At 62.7% G+C, this 18,215-nt stretch overlaps 2 protein-coding genes across 7 annotated transcripts in view; both read left to right on the top strand.

The window, feature by feature from the left end:
• Window positions 1–4,510, top strand: part of USP48 (ubiquitin specific peptidase 48) — a gene marked incomplete at its 5' end in the record, with an annotated part of 30,161 nt that extends 25,651 nt beyond the window's left edge. The window contains 6 exons of the mRNA XM_051771535.1: window positions 962–1,066; window positions 1,486–1,641; window positions 2,427–2,552; window positions 3,926–3,974; window positions 4,118–4,144; window positions 4,237–4,510. Coding sequence (XP_051627495.1) covers window positions 962–1,066; window positions 1,486–1,641; window positions 2,427–2,552; window positions 3,926–3,974; window positions 4,118–4,144; window positions 4,237–4,259 — 486 coding nt within the window. The remainder of the gene's footprint in view (window positions 1–961; window positions 1,067–1,485; window positions 1,642–2,426; window positions 2,553–3,925; window positions 3,975–4,117; window positions 4,145–4,236) is intronic.
• A 2,395-nt stretch (window positions 4,511–6,905) lies between these two features.
• On the top strand, window positions 6,906–16,901 carry RAP1GAP (RAP1 GTPase activating protein). 6 transcript variants are annotated; one of them, XM_051771545.1, is made up of 21 exons: window positions 6,906–7,018; window positions 8,587–8,776; window positions 8,859–8,908; window positions 9,026–9,064; window positions 9,165–9,350; window positions 10,765–10,859; window positions 10,936–11,014; window positions 11,121–11,174; window positions 11,257–11,340; window positions 11,418–11,518; window positions 11,592–11,721; window positions 12,249–12,404; window positions 12,482–12,553; window positions 12,636–12,722; window positions 13,306–13,443; window positions 14,066–14,134; window positions 14,209–14,318; window positions 14,395–14,466; window positions 15,909–15,999; window positions 16,083–16,164; window positions 16,281–16,901. In XM_051771545.1, the coding sequence occupies exons 2-21, from the start codon at window positions 8,710–8,712 to the stop codon at window positions 16,343–16,345; spliced, it is 1,827 nt and encodes a 608-aa protein (XP_051627505.1). In that variant the 5' UTR covers window positions 6,906–7,018; window positions 8,587–8,709; the 3' UTR covers window positions 16,346–16,901. The 6 variants fall into 6 exon arrangements, with proteins under 6 accessions (XP_051627505.1, XP_051627507.1, XP_051627504.1 ...); XM_051771547.1 differs by having other exon boundaries at window positions 6,918–7,018; window positions 8,634–8,776; XM_051771546.1 differs by lacking the exon at window positions 6,906–7,018 and having other exon boundaries at window positions 7,203–8,776; window positions 16,281–16,349; window positions 16,431–16,901.
• The last annotated feature ends 1,314 nt before the right edge of the window (window positions 16,902–18,215 follow it).

Here is an 18,215-nt window from a genome sequence, read left to right as displayed (position 1 = left end):
ACTGGCCAGGACTGTGCTCACACGTGGGGCTGGCAAAAAAACAGGGAGCTATTCTTTGTGGAGCAGCTGGAGCTGGAGAGAGGGGGCGAGAGAGTGCCCACGAGATTCCCTCAGTAACAGGGCAGGGATGGGAAGCAGCAGGAATGCCAGCCAGGATCACTGGGAGCCACTGTGTCCTTCCTGCTGGGCTTTGCAAAGTCAGGGAGTGTTTCCCAGCCCCTCACCCCTTCTCCTCCCCCTGCTACCTCCTTGGGGTGCAAGAGGGAAGTCCCATTTGGATAAAATCGTTGTAGGATGGCACTGCTGGAATTCTGAGAGCTCTGGGGAATGTTTGGGAGCTGGGATTGCATCAATGATTTTAAATATGTTGATGGAATTGTGAACTCTCAGGCATCCAGGTCTCCTGAGCTCCTGCAACCCCAGCTCCAGCTCCATAGATGGGAATTCACATCCAGGCAAATCCGTGTCTCCTGGAGTGACTTCCACAGACCTGAACGTCCCTTTTATTTATGTATTTGTGTAAATTGTTTAGGTTTCATTTACTTACACCCTGCAGCCCCATAAATAATGGTCCTGAGTCCCTCTGCAGGGAGGGACAAGTGTCTTAATTTACAGATAATATTCCTTTCTCCATGGTGAGGCTTTTGTAATGCACTTGGATCAACCAGCTACTGGGAAAGGAATCAGTCCAGGCCCCGGGAGACTTTCCCTTTGCCTGGAGAGAAGGGCAGGAAGCACCTGCAGCTCCATAGAGGGGGATTCCTGAGCTGAATCCCCCTGAGGTCCCACGCAGCTGGGGAGGGTGGAGGAGCCTTTTCAGACCTCCTGGAGCAGCTCCCGGGGTTATTCCCAGGCTCTGTGGGTGGAGGTGGCACCAGGAAGGTGTCCAGGAGCTGATTCCGTGGTGGGACAGTCCGGGTGGGTGCTGTTGGTCACAGCAGAGTGGTTTTTGTGACTCCAGGTGATGAAGGACGCGGCTCCGGAGCTGAACGTGAGCAGCTCGGAGGCTGAAGAGGAAAGGGAGGAAAACAAGCCAGAGGGGGAGCAGGACCCTGATTTTAACCAGGTAGAGATGAAAAATCCCAGGAGGTTCCTTGATTTCCACATCATTCTCCGGAGTCAGCACGATGAGGTCACCTCCCTCCTCCTCTGGGTCCGACTGGTGGGGGACACGTGTCTCAAAGTGTCACTGGAATGGTCAGACCACAGCAGTGCTGGTTTTTGGAGAGGTTAAACCTGGACAGGGACTCGTCTGCCCGTGGAAATCTGCCCCACGCTGGCATTAGGACCAGGAACTGAGGCTTGAAAGGCAAAATCCTTTGGTCTTCTCCACACTTGCACACTTCAGTTGGCTTTCCAAGGGATTTTCCATCGCTTCCCGCCTTCCCTCGCATGACCAACTCGCCCCAAACACCCTCTGGGATACGGGGAACTTGTGTTTATTCCCAAATAACTTGATCTCCGTGGGGTTTGCCTCCTCTCCAGGCCAACGGCGGCGCAAAACGCCAGAAGCTCTCCCAGCAGAGCTACATCACCTACCAAAAACAGGGAATCAGGAGGAGCACCCGGCACAGGAAGGTCCGAGGGGAGAAGGCCCTGCTGGTGTCGGCCAACCAGACCCTGAAAGAGCTGAAAATACAGGTGGGGGGGAGGAATGCCAGGAATGAGGGAAAACCATCCAACCAGAGCGTGGGGAGGGAGGGGAAGGGTCTGAAATCCCACATGGGGTCAGATTGGGGTGGGGTGGGGTGGGAATTAGGGGGGGTATGTTGGGTTGGGAATTAGGATGTGTTGGGGTGGGAATTGGAAGGGGTTGTGTTGGGGAGGCTGTGTTGGGGTGAAAATCAGGGTGGGGTTGTGTTGGGGTGGAATTGGGGGTTGTGTTACGGTGGGAATTGGGGTGGGAAATTGGGCTGTGGGAGTTGGAGAGGGGGGATTGTGTTGGGGTGGGTTGTGTTTGGGGTGGGAATTAGAGGAGGTTGTGTTGGGGTTGGAATTGGGGTGGGTTGTCTTGGGGTGGGAATCAGGGTGGAAATTGGGGTGGGTTGTGTTTAGGATGGGTTGTGTTGGGGTGGGAATTGGGATGGATTATGTTGGGGTGGGAAATTGGGGTGTGGGAGAGTTGTATTGGTGTGAGTTGTGTTTGGGGTGGGAATAGAGGAGGTTGTGTTGATGATGGAATTGGGATGGGAATCAGGGTGGGTTGTGTTGTGTGGGAATTGGGATGTGTTGGGGGGGTTGTGTTGGGGTGGAATTGGGAGCTGTGTTAGGATGGGAATCGGGGTGGGTTGTGTTGGGGTGGGAATCAGGGTGGGGGGGAGTAGGTTGGGAATTTGAGTGGGTTGTGTCAGGGTGGGAATGGGGGTGGGATTTGGGGGATCTGCAGTGCCCCATCCCTGCTCCAAGGAGCCGTGTCCCTGTCCCAGATCATGCACGCCTTCTCCGTGGCCCCCTTCGACCAGAACCTGTCCATCGACGGCAAGATCCTGAGCGACGACACGGCCACGCTGGGCAGCCTGGGGGTCATCCCTGAGTCCGTCATCCTGCTCAAGGTATCCGGGGGGATCCGCCCCAAATCCACGGGGATCCACCCCAAATCCACGGGGATCCACCCCAAATCCACGGGGATCTCACCCAAATCCATAGGGATCCCACTCAAGTCCACGGGGATCCCACCCAAATCCACGGAGATCCCACCCAAATCCACGGGGATCCCACCCAAATCCACGGGGATCCACCCAAATCCACGGGGATCCCACCCAAATCCACGGGGATCCACCCAAATCCATGGGGATCCCCCCCAAATCCACGGGGATCCCCCCCAAATCCACTGGGATCCCACCCAAAATCCACGGGATCCCACCCAAATCCATAGGGATCCCACTCAAGTCCACGGGGATCCCACCCAAATCCACGGAGATCCCACCCAAATCCACGGGGATCCCACCCAAATCCACGGGGATCCACCCAAATCCACGGGGATCCACCCCAAATCCACGGGGATCCACCCAAATCCACGGGGATCCCCCCCAAATCCACTGGGATCCCACCCAAAATCCACAGGATCCCACCCAAATCCACAGGGATCCCACCCAAAATTCATAGGGATCCAGCCCAAACTCCACAGGGATCCAGCCCAAACTCCACAGGGATCCAGCCCAAACTCCACGAGGATTCAGCCCAAAATCCAGGGGGATCTCACCCAAAATCCAGCTGGGTTCGTGCAGTCAAAGGGAAACGTGTCGTGGGGCCTGTGAAAATTGGGAAAAATTCAATGAGTTCCTCACGGAGCCCCTTCCTGGAGGAGGAAAATCCTGTTTGGTTTTGGTTTGGAGGAGGAAAATCCTTATTTTTATTGGTTTTGGTTTGGAGGAATATCTTTTTTTGCTTTTTTTTTGGAGGAAGAAAAAACTTATTTTTGAGGAGGAAAATCCTCAGGTTTTTGTTTTGGAGGAGAAAGATCCACATTTTTTTGTTTTGGAGGAGGAAAATCCTTATGGTTTTCTTTTGGAGGGGGAAAAATCCTTATTTTTTTTGTTTTGGAGGAGGAAAACCCTTATCTATTTTATTCTGGAGGAGGAATATCCATTTTTTTGTTGTTTTGGAGGAAGCAAATCCTCATTTTTTTATTTTGGAGGAAGAAAATCCTTATTGGTTTTGTTTCAGAGGAAGAATTCCTTTTTTTCATTTCGGAGGAGAAAAATCCTTATTTTTTTTCTTCAGAGGAGGACAATCCTTATTTTTGGGGCCTTTATTGGCTGGTTTTGCTGCTGAGCAGTGTGGGTACCAGCCCAAAATCCAGCTAAATTAGGGAATGAATCCTCCTCTCACGTTCCCAGTGTTTGGGCAGGAGCCCCATTCCCTGCTCCCCTCTGGAGGTGGCTCCAGGAGCTCCTTCATCCCGGAATTCCCGTATTTTTTCCAGGCTGATGAGCCCATCGCGGATTACGCAGCGATGGACGACGTTATGCAAGGTCAGAGGGGAGGGGGAAGGTTGGGGGGGGCAAGAATTTGGGTGGGAAAGGTGGAAAAAGGGAATTGTGACACTTCCTTGTCATCCTCGGGATCTTGATCCATCGGAACAACTTCTAACGCCCTCCTTTCCCTCCCATCCCAGTTTGTATGCCCGAGGAGGGATTTAAAGGTGAGTTTGGGGTGATTCCCCCCCCTTTTGCCCAAATTCCACCCCCATCCCACCTCCCTCCTCATCTCCTGGTGATGTTTTATCCCCCCCAGGGACTGGTTTACTCGGCCACTGATGGTTTTCCAAGAGGAGCGACCCGAAGGGAAGAGGATTTGGAACGTGGTAGGGCATTAAAAGCATCCAAAAAAAAAGGTGGATATGGGACTCTGTGACTCTTCCAGAAGGCAGGAAAACCCCCGAGCGAGGCGTGTGCTCCCCAAAGCAAACCAAACCAATGCCTTATGTCAAAGCAGATTGCACTGAGGGACAGTCCTGCTCCAGGAGAACGTCCCGGGGTGGTTTAATAAAGAACAGGAAGGTTGGGAAGTTGAGCAGCAGTTGGTGTGTTCGGGGCGAGGGGGTGTCCCCGTGATCCCATAGATCCCAACCATCCTGCTCCATCCTCCTCTTTAGGACAACCCTGTCTTTGATCCACTGTCAGGCCAGCTTGGAAGTGCAGGAATTGGGAGTGGGTGAGGAATGTCTGGCAGACAACGAATCCTTATTGATTTGACCCCAAATGGGAGCTGGGATCTGCTTCCCAAACCTTCCCCAGGGCCCCATCCCTCTCCGCATCCCTCCGCCACTTCCACACCTTGGGTGATCCAAGAACCACCTGGGCTCTGGGAACTGGGTTGGGGGTTTTTTTGGAAATTTGGGGTATTTTAGTGACTCTGGAGAACGTTTTCTTCCAGGAGTGCTCGGGACAGCCAGAGCCAGCGGGGGGGTGCAGGTGGGAGGCGTTTCCCATGGGAAGAGGGGGTTTTTCCCCCTTTATCCTTGTTTTTCAGCAATGCACTAATTATTGTTATGATTATTTTTAACATCTCCCAGCAAGGATTTCTCCCCATTAATATTTAGCAGGAACTATCCCACTTCCAGCCTGATCCACACCAGGCACTGCTGAGGAATCTCTGTCCTGAAATTCCAGGTTTCCTCTTCCTTTCCAGCCTTTTCCCTTGTTTCCCTGGAAAAATACAATGTGGAGATCACATCAGTTTTATTTTGTCAAGGTTTGCAGAAATTTGGGATGCAAGAAGAGGGGGGAGGGGCACAAATCCCATCCCCCAAAACTCCACTAGATTTGATTTCCAAGGTTTGATTTCCAAGGTTTTATCCGAAGAATTCCAGCTGTTCTTTGCCAAACCCCCTCCTCCCTGTCCCTGCTGCCTTTGGGGGTGAAGCAGCAGCATTTGAGGGGCTCTAAAGCTCCTAAAAAGTGGGGGTTTTGGGGCATTGGGACCCGTGGATTCTTTCCCAAGGTACAGACATGAGGAATTCCATGTGCCGAAGCCACAAGAGGTTTTTTCTTCCCAGCCTGAAGCACTCGCCTGTGTACATATTCCTTGGAAATTCCATCTTTTCAAGTTGCTGTTCATTTTTTTTAATGTTATATATATATATATATATATATATAAAAAAAAAAAACCAAAACACAAAAATCTCTTCCTTGAGCTTATCCTGTTGTTGTGGGAAGCGATCTGGGGGGCCCTGGGGGTGTTCCGGGGCCGCGGCGGTTCCGGCAGCGCCGGATCCTCCGGAGGACACAAGTCCCAGGTGTGATCCCAGGGCCCCGATCCTGTTTTGTCTGTTATTTGCAAATATTATCGGATTAAAGTTGTCATTGGAGCCATGGCAGCCTCGTTGCAGTGCAGACACGTGGGATGAGGGTGGTGGAGCAAAGGGGGGGGGAATCTGAGCTGCTCTGAGCTGTCCCAAAAAGGGCTGCGGGGTGGGGTGGGAGCGAGTGGGATCCTGCTGGAGTGGGAATGCCCCCACCCTTGGCACAGGGTTTACAGAGCCCTGGCCCTGTCACATCCCAGCTGCTGTGTCCCCAGGGAGTTCCATGTCCCCCTGGCGTGCCAGCCCCCCTCTCCTTCTCCCCTGGAGCCGATGCCAGCCCCTCCTTGGGGGTCCCCGAGCTGGGGGGTCCCCCTGGGACAGGGAGATGGGTGCTGGGTAGGGGGTCACTCATGGCCTGGGTGCTGGTGGGGGGGAGAGAGGGGCCTTGGGGTAATGGGGGAAATTAGGGTTGGGGGGGGTCAGGAATGGGGGGTTATGGGTGGATGGGGTGCCCTAAGTGCCAGGGAGGGAGGGATGGAGGGGGTGCCCTGGGTGCTGGGGGGAATTGGTTGACGGGGGTACCCTGAGTGCCAGGGAGGGATGGAAGGGGTGCCCTGGGTACCAGGAATGGGGGTTATGGATGAGGGGGCTACCTGGGTTAGCAGGGATGGAGAGACTGGGGGTGGGAGAGGGCCTTGAGTACCAGGGATGGAAATGGGAGTTCCCTGAGTACCAGGAATGGGGGGAACCAAGGGTGGGGAGGTGTGAGGGGGGCTGCTCTGGGTCCCAGGGAGGGATGTGGGGGGAACCCCGCGAGCCAAACTGGGAGGGGGTGTGGGTGATGGGCAGAGCGGTGCCCGGATACCAACCGCGGGCAGGGGGATGGAGACACTTCCCGGGGGACAGGGAGGGGTTGGGGGTCCCCCGTCCGCGGGGATCTGTGCGCTGGGGAGGGAGGGGACACCCAGGGGGTGACATCAGGGATGGAGGGGGATCCCCGGTTCTGGATCCCGGTGCTCGGTTCCGGCGCCGTTTTGCCGGTGCCGGTGTCCGGCGGTGTGTCCGCGGTGCCTGTTCCCGGTGCGGTGCCCGGTTCGCGGTGCCGGTTCCCGGTGCCGGTTCCCGGTGCCGGTTCCCGGTCCCGCCGCCCCCGGAGGGGCCGCCCCGCCCCGCCGCACGTGACGCTGCGCGGTGGCAGCGAGCGCCGGGGCCCCGCTCGGCTCCGCTCGGTACCGGCCCCGCTCCGGGACCGCCCCGGCCCCGCCGCCCCCGGTAAGTGCCGCCCCGAGGGGACCGGGCACGGGGGTCCCCGCGGAGAACCCCCCCCCGGGGTGTCCCCCCAGCCCCACCGCAGCACCGGGGGGTCCGTCCACCGGTGACCTTCAGTGCCGCCGGTACCGGGGGAGGGGGTGGCGGGGGGATGCTCCGGGCCTGGGGGAGAAGGACGCGGGTTGGGGAGGGAGCGGGAGGGACGAGTCCCCCACTTACCCCCCAGTCCCCACAATATCTCCCCCACAGTTACACCCTGCATCCTGCCCCCCCCAAACCTACACCCCCCCCCCCCGGATACCCCCAAAATCCACGTCCCCCCGCTCCTGCCCCTCATCGTTTTCTCTCCCTACCCCAGTCTCCCCACTCTGTCTCCCATGTCCCCTCCCCTAAACCCAACCTGTGCCCCCCAGCCCGGCACCACATTTAGGGCACCCCCCCCAGTGCTGCCCCCCACCCTCCCCGGGACTGCCCCCCAATTTGGGTGCTGGGAAGGGGGGTGAGCGATAACGGAGCCCCCCAAGGACCCTCCAGCCCCGCGGGGTCACGCTGCGGCCCAGGGGTGCCACGGGTCGCGTTTGCAGAGGGTCGCGCTGGCGCGGGGACGGGTGGCAGTGTCGCATTGGCACCAGGGTCGCCTTGGCACGGGGACGGCGGGGTCGCGCCGGCTCGGGCCGGGTCACGCGTGGCCCGGGGCCGTGCCGGGCTGCGGCTGTGTTTGCACAGGGCTGGGTCGCACCCGCACCGCGCCGGGTTTGCAGCACGGCCGTGTTTGCTCAGGGACGGGGCTCGGCTGCACCTCCTTGGCGCGGGCACGGGGACAGCGGCGCGAGGGTCCCTTTGGCACCGGGGGCGTCATTGTGTTCGCACGGGACCGGGGCACGTTTGCACCAGGGCTGTGCTTGCGCCAGTGTCGCGTTTGCACGGGGACAGTGGCGTTGGCACAGGGATGGTCACACTAGCACGAGGAGGGTGGCATTGGCACGGGGACGGTGACATTTCCACGGGGCTGGTGACACTTGCATGGTGGCCCTGGCCCTGTCACATCCCGGCCCTGTCCCCACCCTGGCGTGTCCCCGGGGAGGTCCCTGCCAACCCCCTCTCCACGGTGCCAGCCCTCCCTCCTCCCTGCCTGGAGCTTGTGCCCGTGGCAAGGGGATGGCGGCACTTTGACTGCGTCGGTGACACCGGCACGGGGTTGGTGACACTGGCACGGGCATGGTCACATTGACACGGGGTCAGTGACACTGCACGGGGATGGTGACGCTTGCACGGGGATGGTGACACTGGCACCAGGTCGATGACAGTGGCACGGGGATGGTCAAATTGGCGCGGGGTCGGTGACACTTTGGCGGGGTCGGTGACACTGCCGGGGTCGGTGACAGTGGCCCGGGGCGGGTCCCGGTGCCCGGCGCTGTCCGTGGTGCTGCCCCCGCGCCGCCGCCTCCCGCCGGCAGAGGGAGCCCCTCGGGTTGGGGGGGTGGGTGCGATGAGTTGGGGGGGTCTCAGCGGCCGGACCCCCCCGTGCAGTGACCCCGCACCCCCCGATCCCGCCCCCCCCCGGCCCGCAGCCGGGCGGCCCCGGCAGGGTGGCCCTTGCCCCGCTGCCATCCCTCAGTTCCAGGGGTGGCATCGCTGCCCGGGCGTCCCGGCGAGGGGTTGTGGGGGAGTTCTCCTCTCCCCCAGGACGCGCCATGGGCCCCCCCCGGACCCCTTCGCACCACCTAGACGTGTCTCCAGCCAGCACCACCACCCCACCCCCAGGTAAGCCCCCATGGGGTGCTCCCCACCCGAGGGTGTCAGTCCCAGGGGGGTGACGGGCACCCACAGCCCCCGTCTCCCCAGGGCAGCAGGATGGCCCAGCAACGCCACGCCGTCCCTCCGCCACTCAAGGTAGGTGTCATTGGGGTGGGGGGCACCCAACCAGCACCCAGAGGAGCCAGCATGGCCATCACCCGCTCCAGTAGCCATAGGTACCCCCATGGCCATCACTCCCCCCTTGTCTTGCAGACGGAGGAGGATTACATCCCCTACCCCAGCGTGCACGAGGTAGAGCACCCACCCCCTCCAGAGAGGGGTGCGAGGGCCGCTGGGTGGGTGTGGGGGGGTGGGTGGGCGCCCAGAGCACCCACCATGGCACTGGGTGCAGGTGCTGGGCCGGGAGGGGCCGTTCCCCCTCATCCTCCTGCCGCAGTTTGGGGGTTACTGGATCGAGGGCACCAACCACCAGCTGAGCGGGACCCCCGACTCACCCCCCACCCCGGCTCCCAGCCCCCGGGCAAAGCTGGAGGGCAACCACACGGCCAAGATCTACCGCAAGCACTTCCTGGGCAAGGTGAGGCCCTGAGGGGCTGCAGGCGTGGGGTCTGGGGGTGGGAGGATCACCCCATGGATGTGGGTGGGCGTGGGTATGGTCACAGAGACCTCATGCACGTGGGTGCTCGTGCATAGGGGTGCTCATGGCCATAGATGTGGGTATCCATGGCTATGGGGACCCCATGGAACTGGGTGCTCACGGACACGGTACCCTATGGCATGGGTGCTCATGGATGTGGGTGTGTGCTCCTATGGGTGCAGAAGCCCCATGGGAATGGGTGCTCATGGGCCTGAGTGCTCTTGGAGGTGGATGACAGGTATCCATGGGCATGGGAACCCCACGATACGGGTGTTCATGTACATGGGTGCCCCACGACAAGGGTGCTTGGGTGGGTGGGTTCCCCATGGGTATGGATGGGTATGGGCATGGAGACCTCATAAGCATGGATGCTCTTGCATGTGAGTGCTCCTGGACATGGGTGCCCCATGGATATAGGAGCCCTGTGGAACTGGGTGCTCATGGAGGTGGGTATTGGGTATCCATGGGCATGGGAGCCCCGTGGGTGTGGGTGCTCAGGGACATGGGTGTTCATGGGTGTGTGTATTTATGGGCGCGAGTGACCAATGGCCTGGGTGTCCCATGGACATGGGTGATTATGCATGTGGGTGCTCCAAGGGGATGGGTGCCCATGGATGTGGATGCTCAGGGACCTTGGTGCTCCATGGGTGGGTGAGTGTAGCTGTGGATGTCCATGGGCATGGGGAACCTACAAGTGTCCATAGGATGGGTGTCCCACAGACATGGGTGCTCATGGATGACAGTGCTTGAGGACATGGGTACCCCATGGGATGGGTGCTCATGGACACGGGTGCCCCGTGGGTGCCCCATGAGTGTGCACAGGCATGGGGTCTCCATAAGCATGGGTGCTCATGGGTGCTCATGGACGATGGTGCTCAAGGACACGAGCACCCTGTGGGGACAGATGCTCTTGGATATGGGTGCCCATGGATGGTGGTGCTCATGGATAAGGTGCTCCATGGGGATGGGCCCTCATGGGTGATGGTGTCCATGGGGATGGGTGCTTGTGGATGATGGTGCTCATGGATATGGGTGCTCATGGACACAGGTGTCTCATGGATATGGGTGCTCATGCACGATGGTGCTCATGGACGTGGGTGCCCCATGGATGATTGTGCACAAGGATATGGGTGCCCCATGGATATGGGTACCCCATGGATGATTGTGCTCATGGACATGGGTGCCACATGGATATATATGGGTGCTCATGGATGATGATGCCCATGGATATGGGTGCCCCATGGACATGGGTGCTCATGGATGACGGTGCTCACGGACTGGGGTGTCCCCCATCCCGGGTGCCCCCCATGAGCCCCCGCTGGCCCGGCCATGGGTGCTCAGCCCCTCCCCACAGGAGCACTTCAACTACTACTCCCTGGACCCCGCCCTGGGCCACCTCGTCTTCTCCCTCAAGTACGACGAGCAGGAGCACCTCCACCTGCTGCTGCGGTGAGCGGGGTGTGGGGGCACCCACGGGCACTGCCTGGGGGCAGGGGTGCCCCCTGACCCCCTCCTCGCCCCACAGCACCCGTACCCGCACCCTGCACGACGTGGTGCCCATCTCCTGCCTGGCTGAGTTCCCCAATGTGGTGCAGATGGCCAAGGTGGGTGAGGCCCCCCATACCAACACCATGGGTGCCCCCCAAATGCCCTTGGCAGCACCCATGGGTGCCCCCCGACCCCCTTATGGCATCACCCCCCTTCTCACAGCTGGTGTGTGAGGACGTCAACGTGGATCGGTTCTACCCTGTGCTCTACCCCAAGGTAATGGGGTGTGGGGAGGGGGGCACGTGGGCACCCATGGGTGCCATCCACCCCCAACCTCTGCCTCCGCCCCACCCCGCAGGCCTCCCGCCTCATCCTCGCCTTCGACGAGCACGTGCTCAGCAACCACTTCAAATTTGGGGTCATCTACCAAAAGCTGGGGCAGGTACGGGGTGGGGTGGAGTGGGAGGGGTGAGGGGGGTGTCCCGGGTGGGTGCTGCCACCCATCCCCACCCCCCACAGACCTCAGAGGAGGAGCTTTTCGGCACCACGGAGGAGAGCCCAGCCTTCGCCGAATTCCTCGACGTCCTGGGCCAGCGGGTGCAGCTGCGGGACTTCAAGGGGTGCGTGGGGGGTGCTGGGGGGGAGGGGGGCACCCGTGGGTGTTCAGGGTGCCTGTCTCACCCACCCACCCAGGTTCCGGGGGGGGCTGGACGTGACCCACGGGCAGACGGGCAGCGAGTCCGTCTACTGCCACTTCCGCGACAAGGAGATCATGTTCCACGTGTCCACCAAACTGCCCTACACCGAGGGGGACGCCCAGCAGGTGGGCACCCAGGGGTGCTGGGGGGTGTCCCTGGGGGGCCACGGGGTCCTGGGACACCCAGGGGTGCTGAGGGGTAAACGGCGAGCAAGGGTTGGGGGAACACATGGGTGCTTGAGAGGGACGGGGGTGTAGGTGGTCCTGGGGCACCCCCATGGGTGGGAGGGCTGGTGGGGCATCTGTGGGTGCTGGGGGGGTATCTGCGGGATGCAGGGGACTCCTGGGGCCCCCATGGGTGCTGGGGGATTGTCTGTGGACTACAAAAGCTCTAGGAACACCCATGGGTGCTGAGGGACATCTATGGGATGCAGAGGGCTGGTAAGGCAGCCATGAGTACCAGGGGAAAAATATGGGATGCAAGGGGCTGGCGGAGCACCCATGGGTGCTGGGGGGTGTCTTTGGGATTCTGGGGTGTTCCATTCCCTTTGGCCCCATGGTGTGACCATCCTCTGTCCCTCATACCTCGCTGTGTCCCCCCTCCTCCCCGGCCCCTGTCCCCCATGTCCCTCCATGGCTCCCCCTCCCCACAGCTGCAGCGGAAGCGCCACATCGGGAACGACATCGTGGCCATCGTCTTCCAGGATGAGAACACGCCGTTCGTGCCCGACATGATCGCCTCCAACTTCCTCCACGCCTTCGTGGTGGTGCAGCTGGAGCAGGGGGGCACCCAGGGCACCCTCTACAAGGTACCCCCTGTGCCTCAGCGTCCCCATCCCCATGGGGGGGCCCTTGGGGGGTCCCGTCACCCCTCCGCCTGCCGCAGGTCTCGGTCACCGCCCGTGACGACGTGCCCTTCTTCGGCCCTCCGCTGCCCGACCCCGCTGTCTTCAGGAAGGTGAGCGCCCGTGGGTGCCACTGGGGGGGCCCCGCTGGCACCTCCCACCCGCACACCCACCCAGGGCCCCCTCGCCCCGCAGGGCCCTGAGTTCCAGGAGTTCCTGCTGACGAAGCTCATCAACGCCGAGTACGCCTGTTACCGGGCCGAGAAGTTCGCCAAGCTGGAGGTGCGGGCATGGGGGGGGCTGGGGGGGCACCGGGGGTGGGCACAGGGGGGCTAGGGGGGCACCCGGGGGCAGTCTGGCTGGGAAGGGGCTGGGAGGGCCGTGGGGCACAAGGTGGGGCACAAGGTGGGGCTGTGGATGCGGGCGCCGTGTCCGTGAAAGCTGGACACGCCTTGGGGGTGCTCGTGGGTGGGCAGGGGGTAGGTGCAGTGCAGGGGTGGGCAGGGAGCGGGTGTTGTGGGTCCCCACCTGTACAGGCGGGTGGGTGAGTGCGTGGGGCAGGGGTATCGGGGGGCGGTCTCGCGGGTGCAGTGATGTGGAGGGGTGGTGGGTGCCCAGGGTGGTCTCGCGTGGGCGGCAGCAGCGCAGTGCGGGGGGGGGGGGTGCAGAGTGCGGGGGAGGGGGGTGGTCCTGCGTGGGTGACAGATGTGTGGGGCGTGGGTGGGTGTCTCGCGTAGGCGCAGCCGTGCGGGGGGTGGGTGCGGGGTCGGTCCCGCATGGATGCAGCGGGGCGGGGGGTGGGTGCGGTGCGGGGGGTGGGTGCGGGGTTGGTCCCGCCGGGCTCAGCCCCGCGGGGTCGGGGCAGGAGCGGACGCGGGCGGCGCTGCTGGAGACGCTGCACGAGGAGCTGCAGGCGCGCAGCCAGGCCATGCTGGGGCTCGGCCCCGACGACGAGCGACCCGACAACGGCGCGGCCGCCCCGGGCTTCTTCGAGTCCTTCAAGGTGGGGGCGCGGGGGGGTCACGCACTGCCCGGACCCCCGCACCCAGCGCTGTGGGGGCCGTGCCCCTCCCTGGAGGCCCGGAGCCGGGACCCCCCATGTACCCCCTCACCCCCCCGGACACCCCGATGTGTCCTCCCCCCGCCAGACCCCCTCCCCCGGGGTCGCCTGAGAAAGCCCCGCCTCGGACACGCCCCCTCCTCTCTGGCCACGCCCACCGCCGATTTATGAGTGCGGATGAGGCCACGCCCTCGTGCTTAGACCACGCCCCCTCATTAGGATGTCACGCCCGTTTATCCATAAGCCACGCCCCCGCAACGGCCCCGTACCTTGCTCATCACCATAAACCACGCCCGTCCGAAGCCACGCCCCTTCCATGGGCCCCGCCCATCTCCTGCCCCGCCCCCTCCCCGCAGCCCCGATCATTACGCGACCGCGCCCCTCCCGCTGGCCCCGCCCCTCCCGCTGGCCCCGCCCCCGGTGTCCCCCCCTGTGTCCACTGCCCCCCCCGGTGCCCACTGTCCCTCTCGGTGTCCCCACGGTGCCCGGTCCTCCCCCCCGGTGCCCCCTGGTCCCCACTGCCCCCGGTGCCCCCGGTCGGTGGGTGACGCGGTGCCCCCCGCAGTCGCTGCTGGTTCCCGGGAGCCGCCGGGGTCGCCGCGGCAGCGCCATCGGGCTGGGCTCGGTGGAAGAGGTGGGTCCCCGCGGTGCGCCCCCCTCCATTCCCTCCCCCCGCCCCGGTGTCCCCCCGTTAACGGCGCCCCGCAGGCGCTGCTGGTGCCCGGGAAGAGCCCGTCCCGGCGGCGGCCCGGCCCGCTCGGCTCCCGCCGCTCCAGCGCCATCGGCATCGAGAGCATCCAGGAGGCGCCGGGCGGCAGGTGAGCGCTGTCCCCTCCCCGTGTCCCCTCGCGGTGTCCCCTCCCGCCGTCACCTCACTGCCACCGCCCCCCGCAGGGACGGCCCCGCCGCCCCCGAGGGCTCCGGCTCCACTCACAGCTCCCCCGAGAGCCGCCGGCACCACGACAGGTCCCCACCGGGACACGGGGGGCCCGGGGACGGGAGGGGTGGCACCGCGGCGGGAAGACACGGGGGCTGGAGGGCACTGGGATGATGTGGCAAGGGGATGGGGTGGCACCGGGATGCGTGGCACCAAGGCGGGGTGAGATGGGGACAGGGCGATAACGGGGTGACACGGGGGGCTGGAGGGCACTGGGATGGGGCAGCACAAGAACAGGGTGGCACTGGGACGTGGTGGCACTGGGGATGGCGTGGCACCGGGAGGGGCTGACATAGGGACACGGGGATTGGCAGTGCACCCCTTGGAGGACACTGGGATGGGCAGTGCAAGGACAGGGGGCACTGGGATGGAGTGACATCAAGGTGACATGAGCACTGAAGGGCACTGAGATGGGGCAGCTCAAGGACAGGGTGGCACTGGGATCGGATGGTACCAGGATGACACGGGCACTGGGATGGGGCAGCCCAAGGATGAGGTGGCACTGGGATGGGGTGACATCAGGGTGACACAGGGACAGGGTGACATGGGGACTGGAGAGCACTGGGAAGGGTCAGCACAAGAGACACTGAGACATGGTGGCACTGGGGATGGCCTGGCACTGGCATGGGGTGACATAGGGGCACAGGGATTGGCAGTGCACCCCCTGGAGGACACTGGGATGGGCAGTGCAAGGACAAGGGGCACTGGGGTGGGGTGACATGGGATGGAGTGGTACCAGGGTGACATGGGGACTGGAGGGTGCTGGGATGGTGCAGCACAGGAATGTGGTGGGCCAGGGTGACCTTGGGGTAGAGTGACACTGGGATGAGGTGGCACAGAGACAGGGTGACATGGGGACTGGAGGGCACTGGGATGGGGCACGTGGGATGGGATGGACTGGGACAAGGTGGCACGGGATGGCACAGGAACCATGGGGACAGGACACCAGAGGGATGGGGAGTCACAGGGACAGGGTCACCCAGGAGCCGAGTGGCACAGGGCCTGTATGGCACAGGGACAAGGTGGCAGGGGGCTGTGGGATTCAGGTGGCACTTGGGTGTCTTGAGCGCAGGGTGGTACAGAGGTGGGGTGGCACAGGGACACATGGCATGGGGACAGGTTGGTGTGATGACAAGGGATATAGGGGCAGGATTGCATGGGGCTGGGACATCCGAGGGATGGGATGGTGTGGGGACAGGGTGGCACAGGGATGGGACATCCCAGGCATGGGATGGCACAGGAACACAGTGTCCTGGGATGGGGTGGCGTGGGGACAGGGTGGCATGGGGACGGGACATGCCAGGGGTGGGATGGCATGGGAATGCAGTGTCCCAGGATGGGGTGGCACAGGGACGGGGTGTCCTGGGGCCAGCGCCGCATCGCGGCGGGCCATGGCAGTGGCCACGGGGCGCGGTGCCAGCCTGTCGTGGCCTTGGGGACTGTCCCTGGCCACGGGCACTGTCCCTGGCAGGGCCGAGAAGCCGGAGCCGCCGGATTTCTCCCGCTCCTCCTCCAGCGCCAGCAGCTTCGGCAGCGCCACTGAGGAGCCCGAGCCGGGCCGGGTATGGGGTGCCCAGGGGGCAGGGGGGGTGCTGGGGGGGCCGGGGGGGGGGACAGCACCCCCGTGACCCCCCTGCCCCCTTAGGAGAGCCGCTCACCCTCGGGGACCCACCGCAACGCCTTCCCCGACACCCCCTGGCCGGATGACCCCCCCGGGACCCCCACAGGTACCCCCCAGGAGCCCCTGAACCCCCAGAGCCCCCCAGTAGCCCCTCACCGGGGCATCAGGGCCCCACGGGCTGGGGGTCCCCCCGGGGTGCTCATGGCCCCCCATTTCCCCCAGGCCGCCGCCCCCCCCGACTCCCCCTGCCCCGAGATCAAAATCCAGCTGGAGCAGCCCCCCCATAATCCGGTGAGGCTGTGCCCCCCCACCAGTGCACCCCAGTACGGGGGTGCCCACACTGGGGTGCCCCCACTGATGTCCCTCCCACAGGGCTCATAGTCACCCCCCCACCCGCGGGGGGGTCACCGCTTCGCCCCCCCATTCCCCCCGTGTGCCACCCCCATGCCAGGAGCTGAAGCCATCGTCCCCGGTGCAGGATTTGGGGGGACCCCCCAAAAAATGGGAGTGTCCCCCCCTCCAGACAATCTCTGTCACCCCAAATACCCCTCGGGGGAGGGGGGGTGATGCACCACAAAGGACCCCACCTCTGCCGTGACCCCAAAATGAGGAGCGGGTCCAACCCCAGCATCACCCCCTTCCTACAGAAGAAATGGGGGGCTCAAATCCAGGGTAACCCCAAAGTGGGGCTCCCCCTCCCCACCTTTATTTTAAGGGAGAAAAGCTCCGGAATGGGTCGGAGGCTGGAATTGGGGGGAGGGGAGGATTATTTTTTCACACCTCCCCAACTCGTGTTTGTGTTTCCCGTGAGTCCTGTATAAAATAAAGGTTTATTTATCGCTACAGCGGGTGGGCCCCAATATCTGGGTTGGGGAGGGTGTCCCCAAAACCCCAAACATCAGCGGGGGCTATAAAAACATCCCCAAATTCACCCATTCTGGGGGTCATTTAAGCCAAATTTTGAGATTTCCCAGCAGCCAGGCCAAGCAAAACCTTTCTTTGATGCTCCCTATTTTTGGGAGGGGGCTGTGGGTACCCCAAAATACGGCAGGCAATGGCTTCACTGCCCCCCCAAAACCAGCCTCTGCTTGGCTCCCGTGGTCAGCCCGGCGTCGGGAGCGGCGTTTGGCCGCGGCCCCGGCGGCCGCCGGCGTCCTGCCAACCCCCCGGCCAAGAGAACGTGGTTACCCCCCCCGAACCCCCAAAAACCACGCGGCACCCCGGGAGTGGTTAAACATAGCCCGGGGCTGCCGGAGTTCTGGGAAGCGCCGGCGGTGGGGCTGTGGTTGGGATCCGGCGACGCCGGCAATGCCGGGGGGGGAGCAAAGGGTGCCGGGCAAAGGGGGGGGTCAGAGCCCCCCCAAACCCAGCCCCGAGGAGGTCACTGACTACCCCCCCCCATGAAGGGCCCTGGTTAATGAGGAACCACGTTTTTAATTATGAAATTGGTGAATGAATAAAAAAATAGGGGTGGGGTTTGTTTAGGGGAGGGCTGGAGGGTCCGAGAGGGGTTCAGAGGTGCTCAGGGGGTTGTTGGCAGTGCCCAGCTCAGCTGGGGCGTGCAAGGGCTGCTTGTGGGGGGAATTGGCACGGGAACGTGGTGTTGGCTCAGCCAGGGCAGGGCTTGCCCGAGCACAGGGACCTCCCGTGCGTCCCGTGGGGGGTCACACGGGCACGGGGAAATCTGCACGTGCCAGGAGTGTTTTGCACGAGCACAGTGACATTTCCACGTGCCGGGCACTGCACACACGTGGTGGCTTTCACAGGTGCCCAGTGGCATTTCACACGTGCAGTGACCCCTCTGTGGGCACCGGGGCGTGTCACACGGGCACTGGGACTCTCGCACGGGCACGGGGACATCTGCATGCACAAAACACTTCATGCACGGGCACAGCGACCTTTGCATGGGCACAGGGGGGTCTCAGACGTGCACGGTGACATCTGTGTGTGCAAGGAGCCATTTGCTCCTTGCAAGGAGCAAGGTCCTTCCTTGTGCAAGGTCCTTCAGGTCAGCGCAGGGTGACCTTCACACGTTGCACTGTGGAATTTTGCACGTGCACAGGGACATCTGCACGTGCAAGGGACCCTTTGCACAAGCACAGTGACATTTCCACGTGCAGGGCACTGCAAGCCAGCGCACGGTGACCTTCACACGCC

This window comes from Manacus candei, unplaced genomic scaffold (genome assembly GCF_025592945.1).
Source record: "Manacus candei isolate 608988 ecotype Guabito, Panama unplaced genomic scaffold, ASM2559294v1 h1tg000136l, whole genome shotgun sequence".
In the NCBI taxonomy this organism is placed as follows: domain Eukaryota; kingdom Metazoa; phylum Chordata; class Aves; order Passeriformes; family Pipridae; genus Manacus; species Manacus candei.
Note: the sequence above shows the minus strand (reverse complement) of the source record. Positions and strands in the feature narration are given on the sequence as shown.

What these genes read in the sequence shown, in the direction of transcription:
- RAP1GAP (XM_051771545.1), top strand. Translation starts at nt 8,710, where the DNA reads ATGGGCCCCCCCCGGACCCCTTCGCACCACCTAGACGTGTCTCCAGCC. An exon ending in ATGTGGTGCAGATGGCCAAG is followed by an intron (nt 11,015 to 11,120) that starts GTGGGTGAGGCC and finishes CCCTTCTCACAG; the next exon opens with CTGGTGTGTGAGGACGTCAA. An exon ending in ACCCTGTGCTCTACCCCAAG is followed by an intron (nt 11,175 to 11,256) that starts GTAATGGGGTGT and finishes CCCACCCCGCAG; the next exon opens with GCCTCCCGCCTCATCCTCGC.